This window comes from Zonotrichia leucophrys, chromosome 4, assembly GCF_028769735.1.
Source record: "Zonotrichia leucophrys gambelii isolate GWCS_2022_RI chromosome 4, RI_Zleu_2.0, whole genome shotgun sequence".
In the NCBI taxonomy this organism is placed as follows: domain Eukaryota; kingdom Metazoa; phylum Chordata; class Aves; order Passeriformes; family Passerellidae; genus Zonotrichia; species Zonotrichia leucophrys.
The window spans coordinates 64,504,839-64,527,001 of record NC_088173.1 but is presented as its reverse complement, the minus strand read 5'-3'; the positions used below and the strand labels follow the sequence as shown (position 1 = coordinate 64,527,001).

General features: G+C 60.7%; 1 protein-coding gene across 1 annotated transcript; it reads right to left on the bottom strand.

The window, feature by feature from the left end:
* Positions 1-640: 640 nt before the first annotated feature.
* On the bottom strand, positions 641-22,106 carry FBXO41 (F-box protein 41). Its single transcript, XM_064711929.1, has 13 exons — positions 21,606-22,106; positions 18,394-19,273; positions 14,282-14,510; positions 13,581-13,663; positions 12,500-12,807; positions 11,743-12,011; positions 11,233-11,348; positions 10,853-11,005; positions 8,553-8,648; positions 7,661-7,779; positions 6,824-6,982; positions 5,688-5,803; positions 641-5,188 (listed from the first exon to the last, which is right to left on the bottom strand). Exons 2-13 carry the CDS (start codon positions 19,107-19,109, stop codon positions 5,126-5,128), a joined length of 2,427 nt encoding a protein of 808 aa, XP_064567999.1. The 5' UTR covers positions 19,110-19,273; positions 21,606-22,106; the 3' UTR covers positions 641-5,125.
* Between the last annotated feature and the right edge of the window lie 57 nt (positions 22,107-22,163).

The window sequence follows — 22,163 nt, the reverse complement described above, 5'->3', positions numbered from 1 at the left end:
CTGTGCTGCAGAGAGGGCACACTCCAGGCACAGCCCAGGAGTGTTTTTAGGATGGAGCACCTCGGTGTGTGCTTGGAGCTCTCAGATAGTGCTCAGTGACATTTTAGTTGGCTTCTGCTCAATGAGGCATTTCCATTTTCCACTTTGCTTCATGGAAGGAGGTTCAGCTGTGTGACAGCTCCAAGGGGCTCCAAGGATGGATCCAGGCATTTGGGGGGGATTCAGAGAGAAAATGCTGGGAGAACATTGGGAGATTTGGGTCTGGTGGGTTACAGGTGTTAAAGGAGGACAGTGAAAGAAATACAAAATCATGGGCTGGTTTGGGCTAGAAGGGACCATGAAGATCATCCAGGGACACCTCCCACTGTCCCAGGGTGCTCCAATCCCCGATGTCCAGCCTGGCCTTGGACACTTGAGGAACCGAGGGGCAGCCACAGCTGCTCTGGGCACCCTGTGCCAGGGCTTTCCCCCTTGGTGCTCCCCCTGTGCTACCCCACTTTGTCCCCGTGCCCTGTGATGCCAGACCAGTGCAGCCCATGGACCTGCAGAGAGTCAGGAGGACATTTCTAGTAGGCTCCAAACTGCAACTGGTGTCACTGGTGTGGGTCCAGCGTGAGCCCCGGGAGAGTGAAAACCCAGCTCGATCTCCAGAGTCTTTATTCAACACCGAGTCATAAAATAGCTCTTTACACGCTTGGCTGGGGGTCGTTTCTCTGTAATTCTTTAAATACACATTGTTTACACTTGCCAAAGTTTCAAAGCAACAACATCAAAGTGCGTCTACAGGTGAGAGTTCCAACCAAAGTGCTAAACCCGCGGGCTGCCGGCCGGAGCTGGCCCTGCTGCCCAGCCCTGCCCTGCCCTGGCACAGCTCCCACCACGCCCGGGTTAGCATCCAGGGACCACGGGGTGGGGGCAGCAAGGGATGTTTGGTTCTCCAGACACTGGCACATCGCTGCAGAAAGACTAAAATAGACCTAAATTTATAGAGAGTTAAAAAAATAACTTGGGAGGGAGGGCAGGGGAAGCTCTGGGGAGGGGAGGTCGCTGTACACCGCTGCCGTCCAGGGCTGTAGGGAATGATTCCAGTTCCTGATTTCTATAGCTCTGTTCTCTGCACTGATTATCTCCTCTGATTATCTCGAAGCAACTGTGCATCACCCCCTCGCTTCCCACAAACTGCCCCACACCATTGCACCCACTTGTCCCCGGCCCCAACCTGCCTCTTTGGCCTCCACAGGCTCAATCCCGAGGCTGCATTAGAAAATCCCTTTTTTTTCCTTGCTTTTGGGCAGTTTTCCCTCCTTGCTGCTGCAGCAGCTTTCCCTCAGTGCTCTCCCACCCTCCCCAGGGATTATTTTGCCTCCCACTGACTGGGGAAGGTCCATCACCGCCTCACAATACCCTGTAATGCTTCACAACAAACCATCTCTGCTTCCCAGCATCTCCCTGCTCCCTGGGATTTTTTCCCTTTTAAAGCACTTTCTCATTTGGCACCAATTCCCAAATGCTTTTGCTCCACCCCAACCTGCTGTTTCTCACCCCAAAATGAGGCTGAAGCAGTGCTCCAGCTCCTGGGCTGGGGCCTCCCTTAAAAGCTGAAAGAAAACATCTATTAACCACTTCAGGAGCCATTACCAACACTTCTCCTGTTTTGTTTTTGTTCTGTTTTCCCTAAATCCAGGCTCTTCTGGGGGATCCAGACCAGCCCCTGCTGTGGCCATGCCCTTGGTGGCAGCAGGACACACGGCAGGAACAGGGACAGAGAGGTTTAAAACCCTGGTGGGGCAGAGCCAGCCTGGGGGTCCCTTTTCCCCTGTCCCTGACAACCTGGAGCCCCAAGGCACAGGGACAAGGCAGGGGAGGGCCCTGGTCCCCAGAGCATCCCTGGGGCTGGGAGTGATGGGAACGAGTGAAACCCAACCCAGGGGGACACAAACCCAGGGATCTGGGGTGGCTTTGGTCCCCGAGCTGCCTTTGGTGATGTTGTTCCTCCTGAAATCCCTGACCAGCACTCAAACTCAGGGGAAGGGGAATGCTGGCAATGTCAGCCATGGGGAAACTTTGGGAAAACCATTAGAAAAGGAATAAATCTCCCCAGAACTGGTCCAGAAGGAGCCAGGCTCAGAACCACAGTCCATCCAGCCCCTGCCAGCTCTGACCATGGCTGTGCCCCCAATCCTGTCCCCAGATCCCTGGATTTCACTGGGATTGTCATCGCAGAGCCCCCCTGGTACTTCTCAGGGGCTGAGCTGAACGTGCTGTGTGCCTTGAAGGCTTTCCCAGGAAATTCGGCATTTCTGGGTGTTTCCAATCACTTCCAGAGGAAATGGGGCTGAAGCTCCGGTGAATCCAGGGTGAATCCAGGGTAAATCCAGGGCTGAATTCAGGGTGAATCCAGGGTGAATCCAGGACCAGGGCCAGCGTGGCCGGAGCCTCCCGCAGGGAACCCTGCGGGACAGGGCAGGGGAAGCAGCAGGGGCAGGATCCGTCTGACATTTCAGAGCTGTTAATGAGCTCGTTAACAAGATGGGCAATTAGGGGCCATCAGGAGGGCCCTCCTTCCCACCGCTCCTGTCACTGTGCCAGCCGCCTTCATCCCCAGCCGAGGAGGAGGAGGAGGCAGGGATCCACTCGAGCCCAAGTAAAACAGGGAGAAACCCCCACTTTCCATCTTCTCATCCTTGAACCCGCTCAAGGTCTTGTGTCATCAGAGGATTTGTGTAAAAACGTGGCTTTGCTGAGCTGGGTTTTTCAGGAATGCCCCGAGCAGAGGTGAGGGTTTGATCTGCTCCTGGGGATGGATGCACCAGGAATCCAGGAGAGGCTCCTGGGGATGCACAAAAGATCCAGGAGAGGCTCCTGGAGATGCATCAGGAATGCAGGAGAGGCTCCTGGGGATGCACAAAGGATCCAGGAGAGGCTCCTGGGGATGGATGCACCAGGAATCCAGGAGAGGCTCCTCGGGATGGATGCACCAGGAATCCAGGAGAGCTCCTGGGGATGGATGCACCAGGAATCCAGGAGAGAGTTCTGCTGTGCCTCCAAAGCCCCGTGGGCAGCGCAGGGATGGGGATGTCACAGGGTCACCAATGTCACCACACATGCAGCCACTGACCCCTTCTTCTGGCACAGAAGGTTTCTCTGAGAGTCTTCACACCTCCCCTCTCTCCATCTCCTCATCCTCACCTTCCCCATGGCCCAGGAGCCAGGAGAGGCTCCAGGCACACCAGAGCAGCCACCTCCAGGCTTGGGCACATATCTGGGCCACAAGAGTCTTTAAGCATAGAGTGTATAAACATGCTGAGTATATAATTTTCCTTTAAAATCTTTTTTTTTTTTTTTTTTGCTTCTTCTCTTTATAGAAATAAATAGGTACTTTGTTTTGTTTTTGTTTTTAAGGGAATTCCACGAGTCCCTGTGCTGTGGTGCTGCCATCTCCACTGGGCCATGCTCCTGCCCCTGGGGGTTGTAGCTCTGCTGGGTGGTTTTTGCTGGTTGGAGCACCCCTTGCCCCGGGGTTAGGAGTGTGCCAGGCTCCCCAGGGTGGAGGTAAACCCATGGTGGGCATGGCAGGGAGTCAGGAGCTCATCTGTGGGACCTGGGGGTGCAGGAGCTTCTCACAGGTGTTTTTGGGCTCCCACATTTTGTGCATTCAGGAACAGCCTTCTCCTGGAAAGCTGCATGGGAGGGGGAGCAGGGCTGATTCCCACGGGGCTGTGGCCACAAAACCCCACCCTGCTTCAGAGCAGAGAGCACAGGTGGGATGGGGGGAAGCTGAAAGCTCTCAAGCTGCCTCCAGCCCCACCAGCCTCGGTGATTTGGGGTGATTCTCCTTGCTCTGGGGATCCCCACAGGCTGTGTGGCAGCCCCAGCTGAGGTCAGCAGCTCTTGTGCCATGGCTGAGGGATGTGGTGCTGGATCAGCAGCCAGTCCCTCCTGGGGGATGCTCCGCGTGAGGGCTGGGCAGGGGACAGGCTCTGGGAGTGTCCCCTCCCAGCCACGCTGGCCAGCAGGCACCAAAACCTCCAGGGCTGGTCCAGAGAAGAGGGAAAAGCCCAGATCCACTGTCCCAGTCTCTTCCTCTGCTCAGCCCAAGGACAGGGGCTGGGGCTGTGGGTAAGGCTGGGCTGTCCCCACTGCTGGCAGTGCTCTGGTGGTGTCCCCAGCCCCAGGGCCACCTCCTGGAACCTTCTCCCCAGGGTGGAGGATGGAGATACCTGACCCTGCTGGATGCCTTTCCAAAGCCTTTTCCCATGGAAAAAGGATGTTCTGGGGATGACGATGATGTCCTTGCAGGCTGAGGGCACTCAGAAGAAAAATCAGATTTAGAAAATGGCGGCTGTAGATAAGGGTCAGCCAGGGCTGTTGGTTGGTGCTTTTCCCAGGGTCATTTCAGGATATTCTGGCCAGGGTTTCTCCTTCAGGCTGCTTGGGAAGGCAAACGTGGGTGTCCTGTGACAGTCTCTCTCTCCACATGGGACCCTGACCCCAGATGGAGTCTGGGGATGGTGGGGACAGGAGTGTGACCCTTGTTTCCTGGTGGATGAGGATCTGGAGATGGTTTATTGCCTTGGCAGGAGGGTTTGGAGGAGAGGAGGTGAGGCTGGAGCCCTCTGGAGGAGCACCCATCTCTCCTGTGCCCTGTGGCTGCCCGAGGTGCAGCTCTGCTCCTGGCCTTGTGCTCTGCTGGTTCCTGGGAGCATTTCCTGGGTTCAGGTGCCCCTGTGCCAAATCCCAAAGGAAAAGGAGCAGAAACCCTGGGCAATGCTGGGGGAGGAGCAGCCCCTTCCCAGCCCAGGTCCAGCACCCGGGGCTGCAGTGGCCAGCCCAGCCCCAGAATGGGGTCAGGGATCCCCAAAGCAGAGTTCAGCAGAAAAGCTGTCCCCAAACACGGATCCTGGGTGAGGAGCAGCTGCAGGGCTGCAAAACCATCCTCCTCCTGGCAAAGAGCAGGCCCTGGCTCTGGTGACAGCCAAAACTTGTCCTTGAGTAGCACCTTGTCACCCGGGGTGGCCCCAAAGGCTGCGGGAGTTTGGGGTTCCTGGTGCCCAATCGGGGGTCCCCGTCGGGCCCCTCGGGGCTCTGGGCAGAGCAGGGAATGTGCTTTGGGCTCCCTGAAGGGCTAACAGCCTCCTTCCACCTTGATGTGTAAGATCTTGGAGAAGCCAGGCCTTTTCCTCAGGGCCTGAAACGGGAGGAGCACACAGAGGGGTTGGGGGAGCCAACAGAGCCACTGATCCATGGGGAGGGGAAAGGAACACCCCAAATCCTGCCCAAATCCTGCCATGGGATGAGGGAGGGGAAAGGAGCACCTCAAATCCTGCCATGGGGTGAGGGAGGGACAGGGGAATGCCCCAAATCCTGCCACGAGGTGAGGAGGGAAAAGGGAGAATGCCCCAAATTCTCCATGAATTTGCCAATTCTCCAATATTTCCATGGGGAAGAAAGGGGCAAGGGAAGAACAGAAGAATCCCTGCCATGGGAAGGACACAGAACAAGGGAAGGAGAGAGAGGAACACCTCAAATCCCTGCCTTGGGAAGGGTATGGGGTGAGGGAGGGAGAAGGGAATCCCTGCCTTGGGAAGGAAAGAGGGGAGGGAGGGAGAGGAGAGACATTTCTGCCCCTGCCTTGGGCAGGACACAGGGCTGGTGCCACCCTGAGAGCTGGGACTGGGCTCCTTTACCTGCAGTTTGTTCACCATCTCCTCAAACATCTTCCTGGCCTCAGGGCTGTGGGGCTCCTTGAAGTAGTCCACAATGCCCACCTGCACCACGATGGATTTCAGGTTCCTGCACACACCTGGGGACACAGACAGCATCTGGATCTCCTCACCTGGGCCAGCAGGGACACCAGATCCCCCCCTGTGTGTGGGGACTACTCTCCCTGAGGATGGAGGAGGCCTGGCCAGGGTCGGGGCAGGGGGACCATGGGCTGTGAGATGGCCCTGGCTGCCCTGCCCTGTCACTGTGATATTTTTTGAAAAATCTTCTTTGCGCAGGATTTTTCTCCCGAGAAGCTGAGAGGCCTCAGAAAATAAATGCAAACAAAAATTATGTGATTGCTTGGAATGTGCTCTAGAGGTTGCTCACCAACAGGTGCATCTTTGATTGGTTCCATGCAAATTGTTTTTAATTAATGACCAATCGCAGTCCAGCTGTGTGGGACTCTGATCAGTCATGGGTTATTATCATTCATTCTATTCATTATTATTTCTAGCCTTCTGATGCATCCTATTTCTTTAGTATAGTTTTTGTAAATATAATATAATGTAATATAATATAATATAATATAATATAATATAATATAATATAATTAATATAATATAATCATATATATGAAGATATAACATTATATATACCATAGCATATCATATCATAATAAATCAGCCTTCTGAGAACATGGAGTCAAATTCTCATCTCTCACCTCATCCTGAGGACCTCACACCACCACACCATGCCAAACTGGTGTCCTCCCACTCCCCTGGGCATCCCTGCCTCTGCCACCCACAGGGATCCCAGCCATGGCCACCCAAGCCTGACCACCAGGACAGGCCCTCCTGGGGCTCTGCACCTCCTGGCCTGGCCAATGCCTTCAGGTGTGTCACAAGCCTCAGGTGTGTCACAAACATCGAGGATTGGTTGCCCTGGGGCCATGGAGGGAGCATCTCCATCCTCCCTGTGGCCCAAGGCAAGATCAGCTCTCCCTGGCCCATCCCTGGTGGGGGATGCCGGATACCCAGAGAGCTCCCAGCAGGTCCCAGTGCCAACAGCTGCCGTGGGTGGATCTGGTGCCAGGCCATGCCCTGGCAGTGCTACTCACTGTTGAAGTGCAGCAGGGCCTTGGGGGTCACCGGCGTGGAGGTGAGTACCAGCATCTCCAGCCCCTTGAGCCCCTCCCGGCACACCTCAGCTGCCACCTCCTGGTTGATCTCGGCCACGTGGTCCAGCTCCAGCACCTGCAGCCTCATGCAGTTCCGGGCTGGGGGACACACACAGCCATCATCAGCACCACGGGGAGGGGACAAGGACAGCCCGGAGACAGGGACTGGGGGCACCAGGAGAACCCATGGAGATGAGGGTGGGTGACCTTCTGCACAGGGACCCCAGGAGCACCTCCCTGCCCTGTCTTTGTCCGTTCAGAGCAGGAGGGGGTGGTGCCCGGGGAGGGTTGGAGTCCCCACCCCTGGAGGTGCCCAGGGAATGCCTGGAGGTGCCCTAGGCTGGTGACAGGGTGGGCATTGGGCACAGGGTGGATTTGGCAATCCCAAAGACCTTTCCCAAGCCCAGTGACCCATTGTGTGACCCATGATCCTAAGTGCTGGGCTGGGGCAAGGTGGACATTGGGCACAGGGTGGGTTGGTGACCATTGGATCCTCCCCAAGCCCAGTGACCCACTGTGTGACCCATGATCCCAAGTGCTGGTGTGGGGACAGGCTGGGCATGGGGCACAGGGTGTGTTGATGCCCCCAGAGCCCCTTCCCACTCCAGTGACCCATGATCTCAAGTTCTGGGCTGATGACAGGCTGGGCACAGGGCACAGGGTGTGTTGATGACCCCAGGGCCCCAGACCAGTGACCAATGATGGCAGCAGTGCCTACTGACCCATGACCCCAGTGCCCCTCTCCACCCCAGTGACCCACAATCCCACCATTCCTACCTAGGGATGCCAGTCCCTGCAGGCCGCAGCCGGCGCCGCCGACGCCGAGCGCGCGCAGGTGGGGCCAGCAGCGCCCGATCATCTGCAGGCAGCGGTTGCTGAAGCGGGTGGGCTGCTGGCTGGGGACACAGGGACAACAGCTGCGGTGGCACGGCCACCCACACCCCCAGGCACTGCCCAGGAGGGGCTGCACCCAGAGCTCACCCACCCCAGCACCCAGGGGTTACCCTGGGTGTCCCCGCATGGGCACTGCCACGGGGACAGGGCAGCTCCGTGTGCCCAGCACCCAAACCTTGCCCAGAGCACCTGGAGCTGCCCCTGGAGCCCTGGCAGTGCCCAGGCCAGGCTGGAGTGGCTTGGGGCACCCTGGGACAGGGGGAGGTGTCCCTGCCATGGCAGGGGTGGCACTGGGTGATGTTTAAGGTTTCGTCCAACCTAAACCATTCCAGGGTTCTGTGATTCCACCTTGCTGCTGCTCAGCAGCCTTTGATGCTCAGTGCCACCTCCCAAACCCAGCCCAGATCCCTTTCATCTGGGTGTCAGCAGCCTCCCTGGAATACTCCAGTTCAGCAGGGAGGTGCAGACACCCAGCACTCCCAGTTTGCACAGAGAGGAGTGGGCTGAGCTCCTGAACCACGGGCTGGGCTCCAGGACTGCTGCTTATCCCATGGAGATCCCTCCTTGGCAGAACCTTTCAATTCCTTTCAGCTCAGTGGTGCCCCTCACACTCAGCATGGCCTCCCCAAACCCAATTCCACCCCTGGCAGTGCCCAAGGCCAGGCTGGACAGGGCTGGGAGCAGCCTGGGACAGTGGGAGGTGTCCCTGCCATGGCAGGGGTGGCCCTGGGTGTGTCCCTCCCCACCCAGCCCATTGTGTGTTCCCAGGCCTTACCAGGGATGCAGAGGTGCGACCTGCAGGGAGATGATGTCCCTGCAGCCTGCTCCCAAGGCCCAGATCACCTCATGGCCCACAGGGTCCGTGGAGCTCCTGAAACAACACAGGGGACACATGATGGCCTCAGGAGCAACAGTGCCACCCTGGGCTGGGGCTGCATCCCCCAGGAGCAGCCAGGGGTACCAGTCTGGGCATTATTTACAGCCTTGGAGCACCCAGGGGTGCCAGTCTGGGCATTATTTACAGCACTGTACACAGGTACCATGCTGGTCAGTATTTACAGCCCAGAAGCTGCCCCTGGAGCAGCCAGCCCAGCAGGACCCTGTGCAGGAGGGCTGGAGCATTCCCACCTGGAATGGTGCAGAGCAGGAGAGGGCTGGGGGGGAGAGGAGGAAAGGGATGCTGAACATGGAAGGTTCTGGAGATGAAGGGGGGCAGGAGGGATGAAGAGGAGGTTGAATGCAGAGGGTTCTGGAAGTGAAGAGGGGCAGCAGGGAGGAAGAGGAGGTTGAACATGGAAGGTTCTGGAGGTGCACCTTCCATATGCCAAGGTGACAAGTGACTGGCTGAGGCTGCCAGGCCGTGTGTCCGTGCAGGGGACAGAGCCTGTCCCTGTCCCTGCAGTCACACTGCTTTGGTGTCCCTTTCCACCTTCTGGCCAGGATGGGGACAGTGCCAGGGTGGAAGGACACCCCAGCCAGGGGCTGTTCCACGGCCTCTGTCCCTGCTCTGTGGCTGTGGGTGGCTCTTGGCCAAATGTCCCTGCAGGGGTTTGCTGTGGCTCCTCCTTGGTGTCCTTGGAGGTACCAGGAGAAGCCCCCTGGGTGCTGGGTAGGACAGGGGACGTGTGGGTTTGTCATGAGCTGGGGGGGAGCCCAGATCTGGGGAGAGGTGCCAGAGAGCACCACCCTGATGCCACCAGCCCAAACAGTTCCCAGGCTGTGCCACCACACCAGGAGCCTCCCAGGGACCGAGGCTGTGCTTCCCAAGTCTCAATGTCCCACTTCAGAACTAAAAATAAGGCTGGGTGTTATCTTGGGTGCCTCACACCTCTGTGCTGGAGCAGGTGCCAAGAGCAGCAGGTTAATCAGAGCGTGAGTCACAGGCACAGCTCAGGATGTGCCAGGAGAGCTCAGGCTCGCTCTGCTGCCCTGGGAACAGCCAAAGAAGCAGCCCTGGAGCCCAACCTGGCAGCTCTGGGCTCTCTCCTGTCTCATGGTGTGGGTCAGAGCCGGCTCTGGGCTCCTGGGGTCATGCCAGGGGAGTGGCTGGATGTGCTTTCCCACCTGGAGGATTCTCTGTCCTGCCTGCATGAGGAACAGACACCAAGGCTGAGGTGGTTGTCTGCAGGTGCAGCAGAGCCAGGATCAGCCTCTGGAGGGTGGAGGGAAGGCCAATCCTGTCTCCACAGGTGGCCAAAACCAAAGAGTGGCCAGTGATGCCCTCCAGGACCTGTGACCTCCTCTGGGGTCACCATGTCTTGTGTCCTTGACCTCAGGCAGGGTGTCCAAGCTGAATCTCAGCTCTCCCTTGGCAGAGCTGTTCCTCCCTCCCTGGAGAGAGGGACCCTGAGCTCTTCTCTCCACTGGGATCCTCCATCAGGGGTGACAACCAGGTGGGACCTCACTGGGCACCTCCTCCTCACCCTTCTCTGCCACAAAGTGGTGCCTCCTTGCCAAGCCTCCAGCCAGGATGAGATCAGTAATGGAGTGATGGGAATGGAGCTGGAAGCAAAACACCTGCATGAGAGCAGCCTGAAAGGGATGGGAGCTGCAGGGACAGCTGCCACTGGGGACACTGGGGCTGCCATGGACAGGCAGGTCTTTTGCAGCTGGGCAGGTGGGCTGTGCTCTGCCAGGGAAGGGGGCTGATCCCACCCTGGGGTGTCCCCAGCCCTGTCCCTGTGCTCTGCCAGGGAACAGGGTGATCCCAGCATACCCCGTGGGTGCTCTCAGCTCTGTCCCCATGGTGTCCCTAGCCCTGTCCCTGTGGTGTCCCCAGACCTGTCCCGCAGTATCCCCAGCCCTGTCTCCATGGTGTTCCCCAGCCCTATCCCCATGGTATCCCCAGCCCTGTCCTGGGGTGTCTCCAGACCTGTCCCCATGGTGTCCCCAGCCCTGTCCCCATGGGTGCCCCCAGCCCTGTCCCTTGCTGTGGTGGCACTGAGGCCATGCTCACCGGTAGGTGACGGCCTGCAGGGCGCGGCAGTAGCAATGCTGTCCCCTGGTGCCCCCAGCCCTGTCCTACGGTATCCCCAGCCCTGTCCCTTGCTGTGGTGGCACTGAGGCCATGCTCACCGGTAGGTGACGGCCTGCAGGGCGCGGCAGTAGCAGCTGGCCAGCCAGAGCGAGCGGTCGGTCAGCACGTTGGGGCAGTGCGAGATGCGCAGGATCAGCAGGTTGCTGCCCGTGGCCTTGAGCAGCGACTCCAGCCCCGCTTCCAGGCAGCCCCTGCCAGCACAGAGCCAGCATCAGGAGCCCTGCCCACCCTCCTGTGACCACACCAGGAGGGGGACACGGCCCACGGGCACCCCTGGCTCCAGGACACCCCAATCCCACAGCGGATTTGTTGTGGAAATGTTGGGGCTCAGGGAGCAGCCTTAAGGAGCAGCAGCTCTGGCTGTGGGAGTGGGACACGGGGACAGGGAACATGGGGACAGGGGGACACAGGGACTCACCGTGTGCTCTTCATATAATCCTCCTTGCTCTCCTTCTTGCCCCGCTGTCGTGGCTTCAGGTTTTGGAGGGTGAGGGAATGCATCTGGGTGCACCACTGGGACAGCATGGCCAGGAACTGGGGCACAGGGTGGCAGTCACTGCCAGGGACACCCCAGCACATCCCACACCACCCACCCTGGCTGTGCACACATGTGGCAGAAACAGGTGGAGGTGCACGCACGAGGCCGTGGCAGAACATGTGCCGCGAATTCATGGGTGTGACCACAAACTCTTGAGTGTGACCACAAACTCATGGGCGTGACCACAAAAGCACATGCAAACCTGTGCTGGTGTGAACTCCTGTCCTCCAGCTTTTACCTGCAACACCTCCAGCACCAGAGCAAGCACCCACCTGTGTCCCCCATGACCATAATGGCACAACCATCCCGGCCACCAGGGAGATGCTCACCCAGCTCTACCCTTCTGGAAGAAAGGCTGTGCCCCAGGCGGTGCCACCCCCTCCCCAGTACCTTGGAGGAGACCCTGGCGTTCTCCAGCAGCACCCGTGTCCACACAGCTGGGTGCCGGGCCACGAACTTCCAGTCCTTGCACACCTCGGCGGCGCGCAGCAGCGTCTTGGTGTCCAGGTAGGTGAAGATGCAGAAGAGAGCCGCCCTCATCTTGAGGATCTCGGGGCTGATCACCTCGCTGCAGTGGCCTGGGCTGCCCCGCTCCAGCCGGCACACCTTGCCCCCGGCGCCCTCGGGCCTGCCCGTGGGACACACGGCATCCGTGGCCACTGGGGAGAACAGCAGGTGAGGGAAGCTTCATCCTCGGGTGAGGGAAGCTCCATCCCCAAGTGAGGAAAACTCCATCCCTGGGTGAGGGAAGCTCCATCCCTAAGTGAGGGAAACTCCATCCCTGGGTGAGGGAAGCTCCATCCCCGTCCCACGGCTTCCAGCTATCCCGGCCTTCACCTCCCGGCCCCAAGAACTCGCAGTGCTCTCATCCCCTTCACCTCTTGGCCCCAGGACCCCCTGTGCTTTCACCCTTCACCTTCCAGCCCCAAAGACCCTCAGTGCTCTCACCCCCTTCACCTCCCGGCCCCAGGACCCTCAGTGCCCTCACCCCCTTCACCTCCCGGCCCCAAGAACCCTCAGTGCTCTCATCCCCTTCACCTCCAGGCCCCAGGACCCCCTGTGCTTTCACCCTTCACCTCCCGGCCCCAGGACCCTCAGTGCCCTCACCCCCTTCACCTCCCGGCCCCAGGACCCGCTGCTCTCTCACCGGTCAGGCGGCAGCCTCCGGGCGGTCGGGCCGCGGCGGATCCCGGTCCCTCGGGCTCCCAGGCCTCAGCCTCGGACTCGGTGGTGCGGGAACCCACGTCGGACACGTCGCCCTCCTCGCCCTCGGTGCTGTTGCGGTAGGGCCGGCGGTGCCAGTTCTGGATGGCCTGGCGCCGCAGCCCCGAGCCCCGCGCCTCCCGGGCCGGGTACGGGGGGCCCTCGGCCGTGTCGTCCGTGGGACACGGCTCTGCACTGTCGCTGTCGTAGCAGCCCGAGCTCTGCGACACCGCCTTGGCCCGGCTCGAGGCCCTGGGGATGGGATTGTTGTGGTGTGATGTCGGGGTTTGCCCCAGATACCCCGGGTTTCCCCCTGAACATTCCTTCTCCAGGTGTGTCAATCACCTCTCCTTTCCCTGAACCCTGCCCAGCACTGTCTGTCAGTCCTGGCATCCCAGAGTGATTGGCAGAATTCAAAAGATATCCCCTACCCCTGGGGGGCATTGGGCAATCGAGGTGTCCTTTGTCCCTCCCCTCCTGTACCTGGCTGGCGGCTCCCTACCCCTTCCCTGCCCCTCTCCCGGGGGTTCAAAGGAACAGCAACCACGGGCTCAGGGAGTTCTGTTGGAGCTGGTGCTGCATTCAGAGTCCTGTGTGCCAGAACAGAGCTCTGGATCCAAACCCTCCATCAGAAACGATTCCTTTCCTTCACCATCGCCTTAAAGCTTCTCCACCAAAGGTAAACCTGAGCTCCTGCAGGCCTGGACTTTTCTCCATGCACTCAGCTGCAGCATCCAGCTAGCCAAAGGTGTCTCTGGGGTGAAACACCACACACCCAGCCAGCCAAAAGTGTCTGTGGGGTGAAAACACCACAGTGCTGCTATTTGGTCAAGCAGCAATGGCCAGACAAGCTCAGGCACATCCCATCCGGCTATATTGGCAATTATTCCAGTAGAGGATGTCCCAGCACAGTGCTCTTCAGGCGTGCACCCCCTTCCCACAATCCTGTTAAAATCCCGCTAAAATCCTGTTAATATCCAGTTAAAATCCCATTAAAATCCCGGAGGGCAGGGCCGGGCACTCACCCGGTGCTGGAGGAGGAGCGCTGGTTGGCCACGCCGCCGTAGGGACCGTGCATGGCTACCGCTGGGCCCGGGTGCCGCTCTCTCTGCGGGGACAGGGGACAAGAGGGGACAACGTGGCACATCCCAGCGAGGGAGGGCACTTCGCTCACCCAGCGGCACCTCCAGCACCGCCCAGCTCCACGGGAACACCGACCCCCGGGGAAACAGCTTCTCTTTGGGGCACCCAGGATTATCCGTTCCCCACGGGAAGGGGATGGGGTCCCTGCAGAGCCCTGCTTGGCCCCTGGCACAGGAGACCCAGCGGCACGTTCCTGAGGCCGGGGTTGCTTGTGGAAGCCCAGGGCACATTCCCGAAGCAGAGGGCGAATTCCCGAAGGTCCCGCGTGCATTTCCGAAGACCTCATGTGAATTCCCCAAGTCCCCGGGTGCATTCCCGAAGCAGAGGGTGAATTTCCAATGCAGACGGTGAATTCCCGAATCCCCCGGGCCCATTCCCGGATCCCGGGCGCATTCCCGATGCCCCGGGTGCTTTCCCGATGCCCTGGGTGCGCTCACGAAGCCCCCGGGCTCCTTCCCGAATCCTCTGGGCATGATCATTCCTGAACCCCCTGGACACATTCCCGAATCCCTTTGGCTCATTCCCGAAGCCCCTCGGACACATTCCCGAATGCCCCGGGCGCGCTCCCGCGGCCGTGCCGTGCCTGTGCCCGCAGAGGTCCCGCTCGGGCGATGGCCTTGCTGGCCGGGGTGCCGCAGCGGCCCAGGCTGCCGTTGGGGGTGGTGCCGCAGCTGCTGCTGATGATCTGCAGCTGCTTCTCGGCGCGGTCGGCGCGGTCCAGCAGCTCCTCGATGAAGTGCTGCAGCCGCACCTTGGCGTTGGCCTCCCGCGCCGCCGTCTCCTTCAGGAACTGATCGATCTGCAGCACCTCCCTGGCACGGGGACCATCGGTGACACTGGGGCTGCCCACGGGTCCCGGCAGCTCTATCCCAACCCTGCTCTGCGCCCCCAGCCCTGTGTGCAGCTGGAACACACCTGAGCACACCTGGGCTGTTCTATCCCCATCCCGCTCTGTGCCTCCAGCCGTGCGTGCAGCTGAGACACACCTGAGCACACCTGGGCTGTTCCATCCCCACCCTGCTCAGTCCCTCCTGCCCTGTGTGCAGCTGGGACACACCTGAGCACACCTGAGCACACCTGGGCTCTTCTATCCCCACCCTGCTCAGTCCCTCCAGCCCTGTGTGCAGCTGGGACACACCTGAGCACACCTGGGCTGTTCCATCCCCACCCCACTCAGCTCCTCCAGCCCTGTGCCCAGCTGGGACACACCTAAGCACGCCTGGGCACACCTGGGCTGTTCCATCCCAACCCTTCTCAGTGCCTCCAGCCCTGTGTGCAGCTGGAACACACCTGAGCACACCTGGGCTGTTCCATCCCAACCCTGCTCAGCCCTGTGCCCAGCTGGGACACACCCGAGCACACCTGGGCTGTTCCATCCCCAGCCTGGTCCGGGTCTGTGCCGGCCCTGGGATGGGCTGGGGCAGGACAGGGATGGAGGGATGCTCCCATCATGCAGGCGGTGTTGTTGTTTTAGGGGTGAGAGGACATCCCCATCCTCATCCATCACTCCCAGGACTGGAATCAGGCTCCTCAGCACGATGGAGCAGAGGGAAGAGGATGATGACGGTGTGACAGGGTGAGGGAGGAGGATGGCAGTGACACCCTTAAACCCTGCTCAGCCCGGTGGTTGCAGGGCCCCGGCTCCCTCATTAACACATTAATTAGCAGGTGCTCGGGAGTTCTGAGCCTGCAGCAAGGCTGTTTCGCCCAAAATGTGTGACAGCAGCTCTGTGACCCCAGCTGACCCCACCCAGCACAAACACCCACTGTCCTCATCTGCTCCCCAAACACCAGGGGGGCACTTGAGGGCACAGACACACCAGTGAGGCACAAACACCCTGTGTCCTCATCTGCTCCCCAAAAACCAGGGAAGAACACGAGGGCACGGGCACACCAGTGAGGCCACACAGCTCAAACACACGTGGCCTGCACATGGATGTGCTCCAGGAACAGCCAGGTGTGCACCAGGTACACACAACACACACACACACAGGGACAGGCACACACACACAGACACAGGGACACATGGATAGGCACACACACACACAGAGCCCTGTCCTGCACACCTGGGTGCCCCACACAGCCCCAGGAGAGCACAAATCCAGCACTCAGCATGGCACACACACACAGAGCCAGGCAGCATGGGGAGGGTGCAAAGCCCAGGTGCCCAGAGCAGCTGTGGCTGCCCCTGGATCCCTGGCAGTGCCCAAGGCCAGGCTGGACACTGGGGCTGGAGCAGCCTGGGACAGTGGGAGGTGTCCCTGCCATGGCAGCGGTGGCACTGGGTGGGGTTTATGGTCTCTTCCCACCCAACCATCCCACGAGCACCCTCGTGAACACACCCCAGGCACAGCTGCTCACACCTGCACTGCTGGTTGTGCACACACACCCACAGAGCTGCTCACACCTCCCCCTCAGCATCCAGGAAGCCCTGAAGAGGCACAAACACAGCTTTGCACGCCTGTCTGGGGCACACCTGACTTCGGATACCAGACCAGGCACAACTAGGTTTGACAACCTGAGCACAGAAACCCAAGCACACACACCTGACCTCAGACAGGCACACCTAGACACACCTGGGCACAGAAACCCAAGCACACAGCTGGCCTCGGACACCTGACCATGCACACCTAGACACACCTGAGCACAGAAACCCAAGCACATACACCTGACCAGGCACACCTAGACACACCTGAGCACAGAAACCCAAGCAACACAGCTGGCCTCGGACACCTGATCACACAGAGGTGACCCCAGAGCCCTGCCTGTGCACACCTGGACACCAAACCTGATCACACACAGCTGACCTCAGACACCTGGACACAATGATCTGCCCAGAAGCACGAAGGGAAAGGAGGGGGCAGCTCTTTAGTGACACAATTCCCACTGCTGGCTATCAATTACCAATTAATCACCAGTTAATTATCGAATAATTTCTCCCCAACCTGCAGCTTGCAGGCAGAGCCTGGGAGCTCTAGGGGTGCTCTGGGAAGGATCCTGGAAGGGGCCCCAGGGGATTTGGAAGGCAAATGTGGAGCTGGGCAGCAGCTGTAAGGTGATGCTGATGGTTATCACCTGCGTCTCTCTCATTCCCATGGACTGGGTGGAAAAACACTCCTGGCAGAGGAAACGGAGCCCAGAGCCAAAGGTCTCCCAGGAGGACATTGGCTTCATGGTGTCTGGGAGCTGGGAAATGTCCCCACAGTGTTTCCAGGGAAGGTTTTGCTGATTAAAATGATTTCTGATGACTTCCTCGCGTCCAGGAGAAAACCTCCTCCCACCACCAGCGCTTCCCATGCTCTTCTGCAGCCTCACAAGGAATCTTGTCCCTTGGGGTGGAGGAGTTTGGGGACAGGTGAGGGGCAGGAGGGTTTCTCTGAGGAATGGGAGGTCCAGGAGGTGGTTTTGGGGCATAAACCCAGAGTTTTAGGTGGTAACATTGTCCAGGTTCCACCAAGAGACATTTGACCCTCTATTTACCCTGTCTTGCTGTCTCCAGGCCCTGCCCCAGACTCATCCACACTGGTGTCCTTAATTCCCTCACCACACATCCCCAGGGTGCCCCCGGATAGCACCCACGAGGCAGCCCCCAAACCCCTCGGTGCCTGTCCCACAGCCGTACCCCCAAACCCCTCAGTGCCTGTCCCACAGCCGTGCCCCCAAACCCCTCAGAGCCTGTCCCACAGCCGTGCCCCCAAACCTCTCAGTGCCTGTCCCACAAACCATGCCCCCAAACCTGGAGGTGTCTTTATCCAGCCCCAGGTCACCCCGCTCCTCACCCAGGCCATCCCCCCCATCCTGAGAGCCCTGTTCCTGAGCCAGGTCATTATTTTGGAGTCAAAGTCATTCACAAGTGTGCAGAGGATGATGGGAATCAAAGCAATTCCTTCAGGAATCCCAGCAGTGCTCCCAGCCCAGCACAGCCGTGCCTGTCCCCCACAAATTCCTCACTGATTTGGGCCCCTCCAGACTTGCTCCAGCTCCTGATTTGCGAGGTCTCGTTGGCTTGGACGGCACCAAGGGGCAGAATGACCCAGTGCTAGACTGGAGGGAAGCTCAGGAGCGGCCTTGGGGTGGGCAGGGGGGTGTTGGGAGGGGAATACAGGGTGGAAATGAGGATGGCAGTGCCACAGGCTGAACAGTAAATGGACATGGCACTGCTCGGGCTGCCCCACGCTCCCTCTGGGAGAAAAACCTGGAATTTGGCATGGCCATGGCAGGGGGTGGGGATTTAAGGTTCCCTCAACCCAAACCAGTCTGTGGCTCGCTGATCCCAGCCTGGCCATGTCCTGGGAGCACTGGTGGCACTGGGACAGGGCGTGGCTCTCCATGACCCAGCCATGGAGGGGCCCAGGTCTGTGTGGGCACTGAGTGGTGGAAGAAGATGCAGAACCTGATAAGGGAGGGTGCTGATGGGCATCACCAAAGGGCTGTCCCTGAGCCCTGGACCTGGGGTGGTGATATTGGGCTCCTCTGGACTTACAGAATTGTTTGGATTGGAAGAGACCTCAAAGCTCATCTCATTCCAACCCTACCATGGGCAAGGACAACTTCCACTATTCCCCACTGCTCCAAACCCTGTCCAACCTGGCCTTGAACCCCTGCAGGGATGGGGCAGGCCCAGATTCTCCAGGACTCACTGCCAGGCACCCCTTTCCTCCCACCCCACACCTGGGACAGGGACAAAGCACTCACTGCTGCTTCCGGGTGAGCTCCTGCTCCTTCTGCACCAGGTCCTGCTTGAGGGAGGCCAGCATCTCCACGCTGACGTCCACCTGGCGGGACAGCTCCGAGGCGCGGTCCTCCAGCTCCTGCTTCTCCCGGCTCAGCCGCAGGCTCTCCTGCTTGGCCTTCTCCAGCTCCGAGCTCTTGCGGTCCAGCTCCACCTGCAGCCGGCCCACCTGCGAGGCGATCTTCTGCTCCACCTCCTCCGTCAGCTTCTCCAGCCTCTTGTCCACCTCCAGCTTCTCGAAGGCGCGGATCTTGAGGCGGGCCAGGCCCTCCTCATAGGCCGCGTCGGCGGCGGCGGGCGGGCCGGGCGCGGGCGCCACGGCCTTGCCGCGGCTGAAGATCTCGCTCAGAGGGATCTCGATCTCGTGCACATAGCGCGGCGACGACGGCGGCGCTGGCTCCAGCTCGTCGGCGGGGACCAGGTCGCAGGAGAAGCGCTGGTCCTTGCCCTGGAACGAGGTGCTCTCAAAGTAGTCCCTGCGGGCGGCCGGGGCCAGCAGGGCCGCGTCGGCGGCCAGCGGGAAGACGGCGGCGTCGCAGATGCTGTTGGTCTTGGAAAGCACGTAGAGGGTCTCGTAGGTGTGGTTGTACTCCAGGTGGGCACGCAGCGAGGACAGGCTGCGGAAGCGCTTGTGCTCGCCGCAGCGCGGGCAGCGGTAGGGCAGGTCCAGCGAGGCCATCCCGCAGCTCTGCTCCCCGCCGCCGGGGCCCACTCATGGCCTGGGGCTGCGGGGACACCCGGGGCTGCCAGAGGGACAGGGACAGGGGCTCCTCTGGGACATGGCCTGGGGACAGGGGGATGTGGCAGTCCGAAGGGGAAGTCAGCATCGAGCGGTGCCGGGCGCTGGAAGAGATGGGGGTCAGTCATACCGGGGTGGGGGTCCCTGAAAATCCCACTTTGGCCCTTCTTCTGGGTGCCCTCTGTGCCTCCATCGCAGCCTCCCATGTTCCACCCACCCGCGTGCATCCCCTGGGAGGGCACATGGTGCTAAAGAGGATGCAGAGCCCTGGGAATGTGGAGAACCCTGGGAATGTGCAGAGCCCTGGGAAGCTCTGGAGCCTTTGAGAAGTTCCACAACCCTTGTGGAACTCCAAGGAGGAACTCCGCAGCCCTTGGGAAGTTCCACAGCTCCTGGACTGAACGATCTTAGAGGGCTTTTCCAACCTGAATGATCCTGTGGTTCTACAAACCCTTGGAAAGATCTATAATGGCTGGGAAGGCCTCCCAGCCTTTGGGAAGGTTCACAACCATCTGGGGGAACACAGCCACCAGGAAGGGGCACAACCCATGGGAATCTCACTCCATCCAGGTGGCAAGGGTGACCCTTTCGCTCTCTTGCCCAACCACTGCTCAATGAGCCCCTGCAGCATCAGGGGTCCCCAAGGGCCAGGACCATCCCTGTGTCCAACACCAGGAGCAGCTGCTGGGATCCCCCTTCTCCAAGAGAAGGCCAATCCACGCTCTCCTGCTGGATCAGCCTATGAAGGCTGGAATGGGATCCATCCCAAGAGCTCTCATCCACCCCTGGGCTGCCCGGGGGACATGGTGGCCTCTCCTGCCTGGTGGGTGGGGGTCCCTGTGGGACCTGGTTCACCCCCCACTCACAAAATCCTCCACGACATCAGTGGGGAGAACCCCACCCCTGAGAAATGGGATAAACCAGTGAAAATCCACCCCAGGAGGCTGCTGAGGTCCCCTCCAGGCTGGAGGGCACAAACACACCTCAGGGCACAACAATTTTCATTCATTTATCATTGAAACATGAAAGTTGTGATGCTTTTACCCCTGAAAACCCAGGGCACCTGTGGGTGGGAGTATCACCTGCTCATCCCTCTGCAATATCTCACAAAGGGGGATATATCCCAGCACCCTAAAAGCCCTCAGAGCCCTCCTGCATCCCACAGCCACCAGTTGGTGAGCCCTGAGCTGGCACGGAGCCTCCACCCATCCCTGCTGGTCCCAGGGCAGCATCCCTGGTGGCTCAGCATCCCCTCGGAGGGACAACCAGGCCACAAGGCTGGGAAACCATTTTTTAAGGGAAAAATCAGCTAAGGCGAGAAATCCATGCCAGAAATAAACCCGGGCTGAGCCGGGAGGGTGTGTGACCCGCTTGGCTGCGCTTTGGGGCCGTTACCAAACACACCCTCCCACACCAGCCCCAGCCGGGCAGCACCGGCCCGGCCCGGCCGGAGCCCGAACCTCAGCGAGCACAAAGCACGGCCGGCAACTCCAGCCGCTGCCGGGGGATGAGAAAGCGCTTTTCCAGCGCAGGGACGGGGAATCGGGCCGTGCTGCCTCGGGCCTGGGTTCCTGCCCGCCTCTCCCGGGCCACCCGAGCAGCCCCAGCCCGGATTTCCCGGCCGAAATCCACGGCAGACCCGGCCCAGGTGGATCGGGGAGCGCTCCTGGTGCTGGGCAGGTCCTACCCCGGCCGCAAACCTCGCCTGGCTCCCATCTCCACGGCAACAGCCGGGATTTGAGGGGATGTTCGTGCAGTCGTTACCACGCTAAGAAACCCCACGGGCATCCGGAGCCGGGAAACGCCGCCGGGATTGCAGCATCCCCGCTACCTGCCCTCCATCATGGAGCCTGCCTGCCTTCCTGGGCATTGTTCAACGCTCCTCTGCCCACCCAGCCCCGAAATATCACCGCAGGCAGCTCCCAGCCCGGCTGGAGAGGGAGGGATGGACAGGAGAGGTGTGGGGATGCTGCGGGTGGGGGCGATGCCCGGGATGGATGGAGGCTGGGTGACGCCGGGATGGATGGAGAGCGATGCCGGGATGGATGGGGGGGATGCCGGGGTGGATGGAGGGTGATGCCGAGCTGGAGGGGGATACCGGGATGGATGGATGGAGATGCCGGGCTAGATGGAGGATGCTGCCTGCCCCGCCGGTCCCCGTCCTTCCCCGCGCTCCAGCGGGGTGGGAGCACCGTGGTGGGCGAGGACGGCACACAGAGGGGCCGGGGGAGGTGGGCATGAAAATCCGGATGGTTTTTTTGCCCCCCCCAGCCCCCGGAGCAGGGAGCGGCGGGTCTGTCCTCACAGCCTGGCAGCGGCTTTGTCCCCGCCGCGTCCCGCTGCTCCCGGGGGCCCTGGGTGAGGAGCATCCTGGGGACGAGCCGCCGCCTCCCAGGGCACCATCGCCGCTCCATCCCATCCCTTATCACCCCGTACCTGCTTCTGGCCGCCGAGCTCCGGCGCTGGGCTCCTCCGGCCAGGGCAGCATCCCTCCCGCTCGCCCGCGGGCCGCCCCCGAGCCGGGGGTGCGGGGTGGGGGCCGGAGCCCGCACAGCCGCTCCGCCGCACAAAGGAGGCGGCTCAGGGCTGCGCCGGGGGATGCGGGGCACGGGGGGTGCGGGCTCGGGGGTGCGGGGCACCGGGGATGCTCCCCGCGGCCAGCAGCTCCATGCCAGGCAGGCCCCGGGGAAGGAGGGAGGGAGCGAGCGAGGGAGGGAGGGAGGGTGGTGGCTGCGGGGTGGGGGGAGGAGGAGGAGGAGGCGGAGGAGGAGGAGGAAGGCAGGAAGCCGAGGCTGAAGGCCCCGGCGGGGTGCTGGGAGGGTTCTGGGCACCCTGGGGATGGCGGCTCCCCGGGGCGCTGGGGGCTCAGCACGGCGAGCAGGGGAGGATGCAGGGATGGAGGGAGGCGGAGGGCGAGCGCCGGCAGCGCCTCCTCCCCTGCAGCCGGAGCCGGGGCTGCTGGCTGCCGGTTCCTCCCGCACAGCTCCCTCTGCC